Source organism: Pelecanus crispus, chromosome 26 (genome assembly GCF_030463565.1).
Source record: "Pelecanus crispus isolate bPelCri1 chromosome 26, bPelCri1.pri, whole genome shotgun sequence".
Taxonomy (NCBI): domain Eukaryota; kingdom Metazoa; phylum Chordata; class Aves; order Pelecaniformes; family Pelecanidae; genus Pelecanus; species Pelecanus crispus.
Window position 1 is genome coordinate 152466 of NC_134668.1, and position 14222 is coordinate 166687.

At 73.4% G+C, this 14222-nt stretch overlaps 3 protein-coding genes across 3 annotated transcripts; all 3 read left to right on the top strand.

Moving 5' to 3' along the window:
* Window positions 1-253: 253 nt before the first annotated feature.
* OS9 (OS9 endoplasmic reticulum lectin) lies at window positions 254-4948 on the top strand. The gene is made up of 14 exons (XM_075724992.1): window positions 254-421; window positions 1804-1980; window positions 2073-2136; window positions 2270-2346; window positions 2466-2564; window positions 2643-2844; window positions 2932-3054; window positions 3210-3310; window positions 3436-3478; window positions 3592-3680; window positions 3804-4067; window positions 4135-4474; window positions 4553-4662; window positions 4820-4948. Exons 1-14 carry the CDS (start codon window positions 254-256, stop codon window positions 4946-4948), a joined length of 1986 nt encoding a protein of 661 aa, XP_075581107.1.
* A 911-nt stretch (window positions 4949-5859) lies between these two features.
* On the top strand, window positions 5860-8320 carry LOC142596005 (glycoprotein-N-acetylgalactosamine 3-beta-galactosyltransferase 1-B-like). The gene is made up of 3 exons (XM_075724855.1): window positions 5860-6064; window positions 6261-6925; window positions 8150-8320. Exons 1-3 carry the CDS (start codon window positions 5860-5862, stop codon window positions 8318-8320), a joined length of 1041 nt encoding a protein of 346 aa, XP_075580970.1.
* A 1055-nt stretch (window positions 8321-9375) lies between these two features.
* Window positions 9376-12366, top strand: LOC142596006 (glycoprotein-N-acetylgalactosamine 3-beta-galactosyltransferase 1-B-like). Its single transcript, XM_075724856.1, has 3 exons — window positions 9376-9538; window positions 10926-11587; window positions 12196-12366. Exons 1-3 carry the CDS (start codon window positions 9376-9378, stop codon window positions 12364-12366), a joined length of 996 nt encoding a protein of 331 aa, XP_075580971.1.
* The last annotated feature ends 1856 nt before the right edge of the window (window positions 12367-14222 follow it).

Here is a 14222-nt window from a genome sequence, read left to right on the forward strand (position 1 = left end):
GGGGGCCGGCTGCGCCCCGCCCCGCGATTGGCTGCCGCCTGCGCTGACTCAGCCCAATCGCCTCACCCCCGGGCAGGGCCGCCGCCCTCCCACCGCGGCCTCAATCCCGGCGGCGTCATCGCCGGGCTCCGGCCAATAGAGGACGGGATAAGCGCTGACGGGCAGGCGGGCGGCCCAACCGCCGCGCGGGCCGCCGGTGGGCGGGGCGGTCGCGGGGAGGCGGCGGGCGGAAGCGGCGGGCGGCGGGGGGAAGATGGCGGCGCGGCGGGGCCCGGGCCCGGGGCCGGCGCTGCTGCTGCTGCTGGCGGTGCTGGGCCCGGGGCGGCCGCTGCCGGGGGCCCGCGCCGCCCTCAACCTGCAGGAGCTGAGCGAGCTCAAGTACGGGCTGGAGATCCTTGCCGAGCCCGTGCTGGCCGGGCAGGTGGGCCGCGGCGGGGACGGGCACCGGCCCGGGGCGGGTACCGGGGACGGGGGCACCGGCCGGGGGTCGGGGGCACCGGCCCGGGGTCGTACCGGGGGCACCGGCCCGGGGCGGTACCGGGGACGGGGGCACCGGCTGGGGGTCGGGGGCACCGGCCCGGGGTCGTACCGGTGGCACCGGCCCGGGGCGGTACCGGGGGCGGGGACACCCGGCCGGGGTCCTGCCGGGGCTTGGGGGTATCGTACCGGGGCGGGGGAACCGGGCCGGGGTCCTGCCGGGGCTTGGGGGTATCGTACCGGGGCGGGGGAACCGGGCCGGGGTCCTGCCGGGGCTTGGGGGTATCGTACCGGGGCGGGGGAACCGGGCCGGGGTCCTGCCGGGGCTTGGGGGTATCGTACCGGGGCGGGGGAACCGGGCCGGGGTCCTGCCGGGGCTTGGGGGTATCGTACCGGGGCGGGGGAACCGGGCCGGGGTCCTGCCGGGGCTTGGGGGTATCGTACCGGGGCGGGGGAACCGGGCCGGGGTCCTGCCGGGGCTTGGGGGTATCGTACCGGGGCGGGGGAACCGGGCCGGGGTCCTGCTGGGGACGGGGACGCTGGCCCGGGCTGGTACCGGGGACGGGAGCACCGGCCTGGGGTGGTACCAGGACTGGGGACCCCGGCCCGGGGGTCCCGCCGGGGATGGGGGCTCCGACCTGGGGGAGGCAGCGGCCCGGGGGGTCCCTGGGGCTGGGGGGGCGGCGGGGACTCGGGGAGGAAAGGGGCTGGGACCGGGCCGGGGAGGTGTCAGCACCAGGAGCGGTCACCGGGCCTGCCCGGGGGTCCTACTGGGAGCACTGGGACTGGACTGGAGCGGGGAGCAGGGGGGTCCGTACCTCGCTCGCCTCCGCTGAGCAGCTCCCGGCAGCCGTGGGGCGCAGCTGGGCCTGGGGCGTCCCCGGGGCGACGGTGACCCCCTGGCACCGGCCCGGCGCTCGATGGAGCCGCGGCTTACGGAACCATCTGCGGCAGTGCCAGCTGGGTCTCGCCATGGAGCAAAGTCCCTTTTCCCAGGCAACGAAGGGTGGGGACTGGCCCTTGCCCTGCACCTTGACTCCCTGGATTTGGCAGCGGGGGGTGCTCCCCGCAGGCAGCTGCTGCTGCCGCGTGTCCCCGCCACGGCCCTTTGCCAGGCTGGGCTCACCCGCAGCGGGGAGAAAGGGGGAAACTGAGGCACGGGGGAGGGCAGGGCAGGGCTGCAGTTTGCCCTGATTTCCCTGGGGGCGCAGAAGCGGCAACGGGCCCCATCCTGTGACACGGCTTGCCCGTGCTGCCCGGCCTGACGGGTCCCAGTACCCAGGCGTGCCCCCCTCCCCGAGCCTCTGCCGTGTCCCCCCCTCCCAGCGCCAGGCGGAGGACGTGGTGACGGTGGCATCAAAGTTCAAGCAGCGCTACGAGTGCCGGCTCCCGCCTGCGGCCGTCCGGCGGCAGCCTGACCCCGAGGAGGAGGCGCAGCTCTACAATGGCTCCGGCGTCGCCGAGCTCCTGCGCCCCATGGGAGCCGCCCCGTGCCTCGTCAAGGTGGGGCCTGGCAGGCGGGAGGGGCAGGGTGGGAAGGGAGGGTCACGCCATAGCCTCCATCCTGATCCCGTGTTTTTCCCCATCTTTTCCAGACCAAGGACTGGTGGACGTACGAGTTCTGCTACGGGAAGCACATCCAGCAGTACCACGTGGAAGGTGCCGGTGGGGCCGGGGCCGGTGGCATGGCGGGGGGTGGGGGGGGGACGGTGCAGATGGTCCCCAGCGTCACGTGCGTGTCATCCCGTCTGCCCCTGAGTGCCGCTCACCCAACTCTTGCCTCTGGCTGCAGAGTCGGAGATCAAAGGAGACATCCTCTTCCTTGGCTACTACCAGTCGGCGTTCGACTGGGACGACGAGACAGCCAAGGTCTGGGCTCCCCCCTCCCCAGGGACGCCGCCGTCCGCTCGCCCAGCCCTCGTAGGAGGCAGCGGGGAAGCCCCAGGGGTCCCCATCCCCACCCCGCTCTCCCCCCACCGTCCCCCCAGGCCTCCAAGCAGCACCGGCTGAAGCGGTACCACAGCCAGAGCTACGTGAACGGCTCCCGCTGCGACCTCACCGGCCGAGCCAGGGAGGCCGAAGTGCGGGTAAGGCCGCGGCGGGGGGTGACGCAGGCGTGGTGGCACTTGTGTCCCCGCGGCGGCGGCTGATGGCTCTCGCCCCAGTTCCTGTGCGAGGAGGGGGCCGGCGACTACATCGCGCGGGTGGACGAGCCCCAGTCCTGCTCCTACGTCCTGACTGTCCACACCACCCGCATCTGCCACCACCCCTTCCTGCGCCCGCCGGCCGGCGCCGCACCGCAGCCCATCCTCTGCCAGCCGGCGCTCAGCCCGGCGCAGTACGTCGAGTACGTCCGCGCCCAAGTCTGTGAGTATTGGGGGGGGCCCTCTCGGCGGGCAGCGGGACCCCGACTCCCCAACACGGGGGTGACGCTGGTACCCTCTGTCCCTCCAGCTGACACCAAACGGAAGGTGGAGGAGATCTCAGAGGAGCTCAAGACGTTGGACACGAGGCTGTGGAGCGAAAGGGACGCTGAGACCCCCGTGCAGCCCCCCGAGGGTGCGCCGGCGGCCCACGGTGACGGTACAGCCCGCATCCCCTCCTCGCCCCGTCCCCTCCTCGCCCCCGCGGTGAAGCGCGGCTCAGGGAGCCGCTGCAGGCGTTTGCCAGCCAGGGCAGCGTGCTCGGAGCTGCCTGGTGCCAGCCGTGCCCGTCCCCTCCTCCTGTGCCAGCCACGCCGGGGGACGAGCCGGACCCAGCCAAGGAGGCGGCTTTTTGGGAGCGGGTGCGCGAGGTGACCGGCAAGGCCGGTGGCCAGCAGGACAGCGCCAGGGTGAGTCCCCGGCGTCCTTGGGGAGGTTCTTGTGGCCACTGGCGAGGACGAGCGGGGCCGGATGGGCATCCTGTCAGAGGAGCAGTTTCAGGTATCTGCTCCATCACCCCATCTCCTTCCCGCAGGCAGAGGAGCCGTTCCCAAAGGCAGCTGGCAGCCGGGCGGCTGGTGAGTCCCCGGAGCGGTGGCCGCTGGTGGCCGCTCTGTGTCCCCCTGCGTGTGCCGTGGGCCTTCGCCGTCCCCGTCCTTCCCGCCTGTCTCTTTTGGTGGTTGCCTTGTAGACACGCGGAAGAAAATTCACTTCAAAGTGATCAGGAGCCCCGGGGACCTGCTCCAGTTCATCGAGGAGCTGAAGGAGAGCACCAAGAAGGTGGGTGACCGCCCGCGCCCCGCCCCAGGCCCACCCGCGGTGGGGACAGGCCCCTCGGGCAGCTTCTCGGTGCCTCAGTTTCCCCACTGGCACCATTCATGAGGACCTTCCCTCTGACTCCAGGCCAAGGAGAAGGCAAGCGAGGAGGAGGAGGAGGCAGTGGCAGCGGCGAAGACTCCTTCAGACCCCCCCATCCCTGAGGAGCCCCCAGCGGGTGAGAGGGAACGACCGGAGGAGGAAGAAGAGGATGAGGACGAAGACGGGGACCTTCTGGGTGGCTTCGAGAAGGAGCTGGAGGCTGTTCTGCTGCCCCGGGAGCAGATGGCCCAGCTGAAGGAGGAGGTGAAGACGGAGATGGAGAAGGAGTTTGACAACATCATCAACGAGGTGGGTCAGCACGCTGGGGCCCCCCGGGCCGGGCTGGGGACCCCCCTTGACCGCCCGTCACCCGCAGGTGGAGGACGAGCTGGAGACGGAGGGGCTGAAGGGGGAGTTTGACCGTAACCAGGCCTCCAAGTCCTTGGCCTCCACCCTCAACCGCCTCATGGACAAGCTGGACGGGGGCGGCCCTGGCCCGGGAGGGGAGAAGGAGGAAGAGGAGGGGGCCGGGAAGAAGGCCAGCCCCGACCCGCTGGCTGACGGGCGGGTGCGGGTGCGGGTGAGCAGGATCGGGCCCGGCAGCGCCCGGCAGCGCGACCCCCCCCGGCGGGAGATGGGTCGGGACAACCCCCAGCTCCACCACATCGAGAGCGAGGTGCGGGAGCTGCTGGCCAAGGAGGGGCTGCGGGCCGAAGGTAGGGTTGGGGGGCGGCGAGGGGCACGGCGGGGGGTACCCACCGCCCCCCCTCACCCCCCCCTTCTCCCGCTCCCAGGGAAAATCGAGATCAAGATCGTGACGACGGGGGGCGGGGAGGAGGACGACGCGCACTGGCTGTCGGAGGAGGACACCAAGAACCTCAAGGAGATCTTCTTCAACATCCTGGTGAGCGCGGGGGGCTGAGGCACGGGGCGGGGGGAAACTGAGGCGCGACGGGGGGCTACGGACCCCCCCCCCCCGGCACCGCAGCCGCATTGGGGGGGCGGATGTTCCCGGGGGGGTTGTGTCGTCCCCCCGCCACCTCCCCCGCCGCCCCCAACAGATCCAGGGCACGGAGGAGGCGCAGAAGGAGCGGCGGCGGCAGCAGGCGCTGGAGGACAACTACCGCTTCGTCTGGGGGGGCCGGGACGAGCCCCCGCCCCCCGGGGACTCTGAGGACCCCGACTTCTGACACCCCTGGCCCCCGACTCCTGGCTTTGCCCCCCCCCCCCCCCGCCACGGGCCTTGATGCCCCATGGGGGGTGCCCCCCAAGTGGGGGGGGGGGGGGGGCTTGGACTGTTTGGGGGGCATCTCACTGTGCCCCCCACGGGGGGGGGACCCTGCGCTGAGGGGGTCGCAGCTGTGACGGGGGGGTGGGGGGGTTTGGGGAGTGGGAGCGTGACGGGGGGGGGATTGGGGGGTGATGGGGGAGTCCCGCTGTTGCCCCTGGAGCCATTTGTGACCCCCGCCCCCCCCCTTTTTACCAATAAACCGCGGTGACGGCGGGCGGGGCTCCCCCCGCCCCCCCCCCCCCCCCCCAAATCTCCGTCGCAAAGGGGCGGGGCCGTGGGGACGCGGCAGCCAATCAGGGGCAGGGTGGGGGTAGGGGCTCGGTGCTGCTGGCCAATGGGAGCGCGGGGGGGGCGGGGCGGTGGGAGCGACCGGGACCCCCGGGACGGGCCGGGGAGAGCGGGGCCACCGGGACCCCCGCTCCCAGGTGAGGGCGCAGCCGGGACCCCCCCCCCGCGACCCCCCCCCGTGTCCCCCCTTCACCGTCCCGCCCCGCGACCCCCTCCCCATCGGGGCTTGCGGGGGACCCAGGCGTCTTGGGGGGGGGGCTGCCCCCCCTTTAACTTTCACTGGGGGTCTGTGTCACCCCCGTGCCCCGCAGATGCCCCCCGGACCCGGGGGGGTCCTGCTGTGGGGTGCAGCTCTGCCCCCCCCCCGCTGTCGGCACCTCCCCAGGGGTCCCGTCCCCACCCCGGGGGTCCCGTCCCCACCCCTGGGGCTTTGCCCTGGGCTTTTCCCAGCGCTCGGATCGGGGGGGTGACGGGGGGTCCCCACACTGAGCCCCCCACCCCGCGCCCAGCCCACGTGGCGCCATGCTGCTGCCGGGCGTCAAGAGCGCGTGGCTGCCCTTCCACGGCGGCGTCTTTGTGGGCTTCGCCGGCACCTTCCTCCTCCTCCGCGGCGTGCTGCCCCCGCGGGCCGGACCCCCCCCCGGCCAGGGCCCCCGGGCCGCCAGTGCCCCCCCCGGGCCCTCCCGCTCCCCGGCGCTCCGGGGCGCGGCCCCCCCCGGCTCTGCAGGTGGGTGACGCCGCGGCGGGGGGCGCCGGGCCGGGGCCGCGGGTGTTTCGGGGGGCCGCTGGTCGGACACGGCGGGGGGGCGCGGGGGGCTCGCCCGCCCCGCTGCTCCAGTCGGGGTGGGGGGGGCTGAGGGCCGCCCCCCGACCACGTCCTGCGGGACCAACGCGGCGCCGTCCCCCCTTCACCGCGGCGGCAGGCGAGGACGCCGGGGAGGCGCGGGCGCTGTACGAGCGGGTGCGCATCCTGTGCTGGGTGATGACGGGGCCGCGCAACCTGGAGACCAAGGCCCGGCACGTGCGGGCCACCTGGGCACGCCACTGCAACGTGGCCCTCTTCATGAGCTCGGAGCCCGACGCGCGCTTCCCCGCCGTGGGGCTGCCCGTGCGGGAGGGCCGCGAGCAGCTCTACTGGAAGACCATCCGCGCCTTCCAGTACGTGCACCGGCACCACCTGGGCCAGGCCGACTGGTTCCTCAAGGCGGACGACGACACCTTCGTGGTGGTGGCCAACCTGCGCTGGCTGCTGGCCGGCCAGCCCCCCGACCGCCCCGTCTACTTCGGCAAGCGCTTCAAGCCCTTCGTCAAGCAGGGCTACATGAGCGGCGGGGCGGGCTACGTGCTGAGCAAGGAGGCCCTGCGGCGCTTTGTGGCCGCCTTCGCCTCCCGCACCTGCACCCACACCAGCGCCGTGGAGGACCTGGCCCTGGGCCAGTGCCTGGAGAAGGTGGGGGTGGAGGCGGGCGACTCGCGGGACACGTGGGGCCGCGAGACCTTCCACCCCTTCCCCCCCGAGTCCCACCTCACCGACAAGTTCTCCCGGAGCTTCTGGTACCCGAGCTACTGCTACTACCCCGTGGTGGAGGTACGTGGCACCTCCCGGGGCCCCTGGCCATGGATGTTCCCCCTCCCAGGTGGGCAGGGACAGTTGCCAGGGCCCTGCGGTGGCCACGGTCCCCCCAGGCGTGGCTGTGGGCTCCCCACTCGTGGCCACGGTCCCCCCAGGCGTGGCTGTGGGCTCCCCACTCGTGGCCACGGTCCCCCCCAGGCGTGGCTGTGGGCTCCCCACTCGTGGCCACGGTCCCCCCAGGCGTGGCTGTGGGCTCCCCACTCGTGGCCACGGTCCCCCCAGGCGTGGCTGTGGGCTCCCCACTCGTGGCCACGGTCCCCCCAGGCGTGGCTGTGGGCTCCCCACTCGTGGCCACGGTCCCCCCAGGCGTGGCTGTGGGCTCCCCACTCGTGGCCACGGTCCCCCAGGCGTGGCTGTGGGCTCCCCACTCGTGGCCACGGTCCCCCAGGCGTGGCTGTGGGCTCCCCACTCGTGGCCACGGTCCCCCAGGCGTGGCTGTGGGCTCCCCACTCGTGGCCATGGTCCCCCATGCGTGGCCATGACCCCCTGCCCTCACACCGCCACGGTCTCCCCACAATGCACGGCCAAGGTCCCCCAGGCATGGCTGCGGTCCCCTTACACTTGACCGTGGTAGCCCCCAGGCTCGTTTGTGGCATGCCCGTGGCCATGGTGTCCCCCGCGATACATGGCCACGGTCCCCCATGTGTGGCCACAGTCCCCTCCCTGTGCCTGGCTGTAGCGTCCCCCCCGCAGCGTGTGGTCACGGTGTCCCCATCCTTGTCCGTGGTGCCCCCCCCCCCCCCCCCGTGCATGGCCACAGTACCCCCATGCATGGCCGTGACCCCCACCCACGGTCTTGGCTCCCCCCCCACCCCAGCCGGCTGCCTGGCAAAGCCGCCCGCGGTGCCCCCGGCCCCGTTTCCCGGTGGGGGGGGTGGGGGGCGGCCCCCCTCCAGCGGCGCTGAGCCGGAGTTAAGAGCATCAGCGGGGCTGGCACCGCGCCACACCGGGGCTGGGCACCACCACCACCGCGGGGGGGGGGGGGGGTCACCATGGGGGGGGGAGCTGCCCCCAGTGCCCCCCACCCCACTCAAAGAGACCCGGCCAGAGGCCACGGTGATAGGGGCGGGGGTGGCCTCCAGCCCCCACCCTCCCTCCTGCCCTCTCGCACCGATGGGGGGGGGCACTGGGTGCTCGGTGCCCCCCCCCCCCCCCCCAGCCCCCCCATCTGTGCCCCAGGGCCCCCAGTGCTGCTCGGACCTGTCCGTGTCCTTCCACTACGTGAGCGGGGAGCAGATGTACGCGCTGGAGTACCTGACCCACCGCCTGCGCCCCTACGGCTACCGGCCCCGCTACCGCCCCCCGGGGCCCCCCGGGGCCCCCCCGGCCCCCAACACCACCCTGCCCTAACCCGCACGCCCCTCTCCACCAGCACAGCCGCTCTCGGTGGCCATCGCTGGGCTGTCGGTGGCCACGGGGGACGGTTTGGGTGTCAGGGACAGCGGGTGGGGACGGTGCCCCCCCTGCCCGCAGCGGCCCCCTCCCGGCGTGGCCCTGGGGAAGGGGCTGGGGGGACCCATGGGTGCTGCCGTGCCCCCGCCCGTCTCAGCCCCCCGGTAGAGCCCTTCGCCCGGGGTGGCGGAGCCGGTTCCTCGTTCGGCCGCGCCCGTGCCATGTGGTGCCACCATCACCGCCAGGCCCTGCCACGTGGTGCCACCGCCGCGGCCACTGCTGGGGCTCGTGCGCAGCCCCCCCCCCGAGACAGGGACCCCCACGTTTGGGGGCGTGAAGCTGGCCCCACGCTTTGGGGGGGTGTCCCTGGAGCGGGGGTGGCAGCTTGGGGGGCCGGGCTGGGGCTGCCCCCGCCCCGGGGCTGGGCAGGATCGGGCCCTCCCCGGGAGGTGCTGGACGGGACGGGCGAGCGGGGGCCGCGGCAGGTACCGGATCCAGCCCCGGGTGGGGGGACGGGGTCCCTGCGGGGTGGGACCCCCCCAGGTATCGCCCCATTCCTGCCCCGGGACCCCAAACGCCCTGGGCTCCTGCCCCCCACCCCCGTGACCCCCTCCCACCCCAGCCAGACCGCTTGGCCCTAATTAGCGGCCGGTAATGAGATTTGCCGGAATTGGATGTCCCTGATCCGGCGGGGGAGGGGGGGACGTGGGATGGTGGGGGGATCACGGCGGGGCAGGGAGCTGGTGGCTTTGGGGGGCACCGCGGGGACACATGGAAGGGGACAGGGAGGGATGGGGGGGGGTCCTGAGCGGGGCACGGAGCTGGTGGCTTGGGTGGGGGGCAGAGCCATGGGCAGGGTCCCCCTGTGATGGGGGCGCAGTTGGGTTGGGGTGATGGGACCCCCCCCATCAGACCCCATGGTGGGGGGGCAGATCCAGCCCCCTCGGGCCAGACCGTCCCCTCCCGTCCCCTGTCCCCGTCTCCCCTCAGCCCCTGGACGTCGTGGTGGGGCCATGTGGGGCTGGCACCCACGGGTGCCCTGGTTCCCCCTGGGCTTTGCCGTGGGGCTGGCCCTGGGGGGCAGCCTCCTGCAAGGCCTACGGCAGCTCCAGGCCCCCCCGGATCCCCCCGCAGCCCCCGGCATCGCCCGCCTGCGCAGCCTCCCCCAGCCCACAGGTGAGCCCCGGGGCGGCCCCACGGGAGACACGGGACACGGCGGGGAGGGGGGAAGGGAGCGGTCCCGGAAGCACGGATGGGTGCGGACACACGGACACACATGGGACGCCAACACGGGCACACACGCACACAAGGGACAGACACACGGACAAACACCCCCCGGGGCCGTGGGGAGGCAGTGGGGAGGGTGACGGCCACCGTCCCGTGGGGCAGCGGGGACAGCCCGTGGCCAGGGCTGGGGGGGACGGGGGGGGGGGTGGCAGCTCTGAGCCGGGGCCAAGGACGGGACCGAGGGCCCGGTGGTGGGAGCTGCGGTGTGGTGACGGGGAAGGGACGGGGGGGGCCGCGGTGGGAGCTGGGGAGGATGGGGCGGCGGGGCTGGCGGTGACAGCGCTGCGCTGGGGACGGAGAGGGGACGGGGTGGGGTGGCGGGAGCCCTGAGCTGTGTAAGGACAGGACGGCGTGGCCGGAGGAGGGGGCGCCGAGCCGGTGGCAAGGGAGGGGCGGCGTGGCTGGCGGTGACAGCGCTGCGCTGGGGACAAGGGGTGCGAAGCATGGGCGGCGGTGGGAGCTGAGAGCTGGGGACAAGGCTGCGACCTGCCGGTGGTGGGAGCTCTGAGCTGGTGACAGTGAGGGGACGGGGTGGCCGGTGGAGAGAGCTCCGGGCTGGTGACATGGACGGGACCTTCAGAACAGCGGTGGGAGCTGTGAGCTGGTGACGAGGAATGACAACGAGGGCGGTGGGACAGTGCAAGCGGTGATGGGAGCTCTGAGCTGGTGACACTGGGGGAGCCTGTGACCGGTGCTGGGAGCTCCGAGTTAATGGGAAGGATGGGATTCTGTGGCTGGTGGCGGGAGCTTTGAGCTGGGGACAAGGACAGGACAGCGTGGCGACTGGTGTTGGGAGCCCTACGCTGGTGAGACGGCGATGGCCTCGTGGCAAGGGAAGGGACGCGGTGGCCGGTGGTGGGAGCTCCGGGCTGGTGACAGTGACGGCACAGGGTGGCTGGCGGTGGGCGCGCTGAGCTGGTTGGTGCCCCCCGACCATAGTGGGATCTCCGAGCGTGTGACAAGAATGAGGCAGCGGTGGGGTGGTGAGAGCTGCGAGCTGCTGGCAAGGACGGGGCAGCGCCGCCTTTTTTGGGGCCACTAAGTTGACGAGAAGGGTGACAGCCTCGTGACAAGGGGAGGGGTGGTGGGGAGGGTGGTGGCAACTCTGGGCTGGAGACAAGATTGGGACCTTCCGGACCATGGTGGGAGCTGTGAGCTGGGGCCGGCGTGGTTCGTGGTGGTTGCTCTGAGCTGGGGACGGGTTCCCCCGGTCTCTCTGCCCCGGGGGGGCCGCGGGACGTCCCGCCGCCTCCCCACCGCCCCCCCTGCCACCCAGTGAACAGCAGCGAGGCGCGGGCGCTGTACGAGCGGGTGCGCATCCTGTGCTGGGTGATGACGGGGCCGCGCAACCTGGAGACCAAGGCCCGGCACGTGCGGGCCACCTGGGCACGCCACTGCAACGTGGCCCTCTTCATGAGCTCGGAGCCCGACGCGCGCTTCCCCGCCGTGGGGCTGCCCGTGCGGGAGGGCCGCGAGCAGCTCTACTGGAAGACCATCCGCGCCTTCCAGTACGTGCACCGGCACCACCTGGGCCAGGCCGACTGGTTCCTCAAGGCGGACGACGACACCTTCGTGGTGGTGGCCAACCTGCGCTGGCTGCTGGCCGGCCAGCCCCCCGACCGCCCCGTCTACTTCGGCAAGCGCTTCAAGCCCTTCGTCAAGCAGGGCTACATGAGCGGCGGGGCGGGCTACGTGCTGAGCAAGGAGGCCCTGCGGCGCTTTGTGGCCGCCTTCGCCTCCCGCACCTGCACCCACACCAGCGCCGTGGAGGACCTGGCCCTGGGCCAGTGCCTGGAGAAGGTGGGGGTGGAGGCGGGCGACTCGCGGGACACGTGGGGCCGCGAGACCTTCCACCCCTTCCCCCCCGAGTCCCACCTCACCGAGCCGCTGCCCCACGACCGCTTCTACCCGCAGTACTCCTACTACCCCGTGCAATGGGTGAGTGAGGATCCCCCCCTCCTGCATCCCCGGGGTCCCCCATCCGGGGGGGCCCCAGCATCCCCCAAGTCCCCTCTGCATCCACCGAGCCCCTGTCCCCAGGACCCCTGAGCCCCCCCCGTGTCCCCTGAGCCCCCCGTGTCCCCTGAGCCCCCCCCCCCGTGTCCCTGACCCCCCCCAGTCCCCCCCGCGTCCCCCAGCATCGCTGTGCACGTGGCTCCACCACGGTGGTCCAGGCCCCGCCCACTGAGCCCCACCCACTGCCTACCCCTCCAGGCCCCCGCCCACCCCAACAGGCACCACCGGCTCCCCACCCCGGCTAAGCCACGCCCACTCATTTGCATCCCAGCCCCGCCCACCTATTAAGCCCCACCCACTGCCTGCCTCACCTGCCCACTCCCCTCTAAGCCACGCCTTCCTCATTTGCATCCCAGAGCCACCGCCCCGCCCCTTCCAAGCCCCGCCCACCGCATTAGCATACAAACCCCAGCCCGCCCTCCCCGCCCTGCTCCCAGCCCCACCCACTTCATTTGTGCCACGCCCCCAGGCCACGCCCCAGGCCACGCCCCGAGAGGCCACGCCCCCTCACCCCCCCCACCCCCCCGCAGGCAGCGGCCTGCTGCTCGGACCTGTCCGTGTCCTTCCACTACGTGAGCGGGGAGCAGATGTACGCGCTGGAGTACCTGACCCACCGCCTGCGCCCCTACGGCTACCGGCCCCGCTACCCGCCCCCCGGGGCCCCCCCGGGGCCCCCCCGGCCCCCACCCCGCCAGCCCTGACCCCCGCCGGCACCCCGCCCTGCCGCGGCACACCGCGCGTGGGGCACCGGCACCGAGCCGTGCACCGCTGTGGCCCCGCGGCGTGGCTCTGCAGCACCCCGGCTGCGGCACACCCCCCCCCCCCACCGGTGTGTAGCACCGTGGCACCGAGCCGTGGCACAGCTGCACCGGCACGGCCCCACGGCGCGGGTCTCCAGCACCGCGCCGTGGCACGCTTCCATCAGCGTGGCCCCACCAGAGTGGCTCTGCAGCATTGCACCGTGGCACAGCTCCACGGCGCGGGTCTCCAGCACCGCGCCGTGGCACGCTTCCATCAGCGTGGCCCCACCAGCGTGGTTCTGCAGCATTGCACCGTGGCGCAGCTCCACCGGCACGGCCCCACGGCGCGGGGCTCCAGCACCGAGCCGTGGCACGCTTCCATCAGCGTGGCCCCACCACCGTGGTTCTGCAGCATTGCACTGTGGCGCAGGACCACCAGCCCGGCCCCGTGGCTCTCCGGCACCGGAGCCACGGCTCCGCCGGCATGACGGCACAGCACGGCTCTTCAGCACCGACCCGTGGCACAGGTCCATCAGCAGCGGCCCCTGCCACGTTGCTCTCCAGCACCGAGCCATGGCACAGCTCCGCTGGCGTAGCCTCATGGCGCGGCTTGGTGGCACCGCACCATGGCACAGCTCCATTGGCATGGCCCCATGGCTCTCCGGCACTGACCCATGGCACAGCTTCACCAGCATGGTCCCCGTGGCACAGCACCGCACCGTGCCACAGCCCCGCCAGCACCGCACCGTGGCACAACCCATCCGGCCACGCACGGGCCCGTGGCTGGACCCCCGACCTCCTCCACGACCTGACCACCCCGCTGTGCCCCTGCCGCCCCGTGCCACGACGCCAGGAAGGAGCAGCCACGGTCACAGCGCCAAGTCCGACATTGTTACGTACTTACAGTTACAACCCAAGAGATGAAAACGCTGTACACGGCCCGGACCCTCCCCCGGCACGGCCCGGACCCCGGCACCCCCCGGCCCCCCAACCTGGGGGCCCCGGCTCAGCCCCGCCGGCGCTGCCGGGGCACGTGGCGCATCGGGGGCGTCACAGCAGGGGTGCCCCTACATTCATGGGGGGGGTCCCGGGGCGGGGGACGGGGTGGGCCCCCCCCCAGGCCCACGGCCAGCAGGAGAGGTGGCGGGGGCCCCCGCCGGCAGTTCCCCCCGCCGGGCACCGTGGCACCGCAGCGGGGGGCTGGCTCTATCCTAACGCTAAACGAAGCAATAAATTAAAGAGGTTCCCAAGGGGACGCCGAGAAAAAGTGGGGAGGGGGGGAGTGGGGGGGGGGGGGGGAATCAGGCCACGGCGGGGGGGAGGGGGTGTACAAAAGGTTGCTGTAGAAAAGGAGGGGGGGGGGGGGGGGTGGGGGTCTGCTCTGCTCCTGCCACGGAGCCGGGGGGGCTGTGCCAGGGGAGGGGGGCACGGCTGGAGGGGCTCGGGGAGGGCGGCACGATGGGGTGATGTGAGCAGGGCGCCATGGCGGCGGGGGGGGTGGCACGGGCAGGGGTGGCATGAGTGGGGTGACACGGGCAGGGGCGTCACCGGGCCCGGCACCAGGCTGGGAGCCCCAGCGTCCCGACGCGGTGCCCACCCTGCGCTGGGGCATGATGCGCGGGGAGGGGGCCGCGGCGGCCACGGGAGGGGGACCCCGGCGTCCGGGTGGCCGTGCCGCCACCACGAGCCCCAGCGGAGGCGGGGGGGGGGGGGACCTGGCACGGGCAGGGGGACAGGACCAGAAGAGACCCCAGCGGGAGCTGAATAATAAATAGAGCATCAAAAATACAAACCGTGGGGCGGCGGTGGGTGACGCC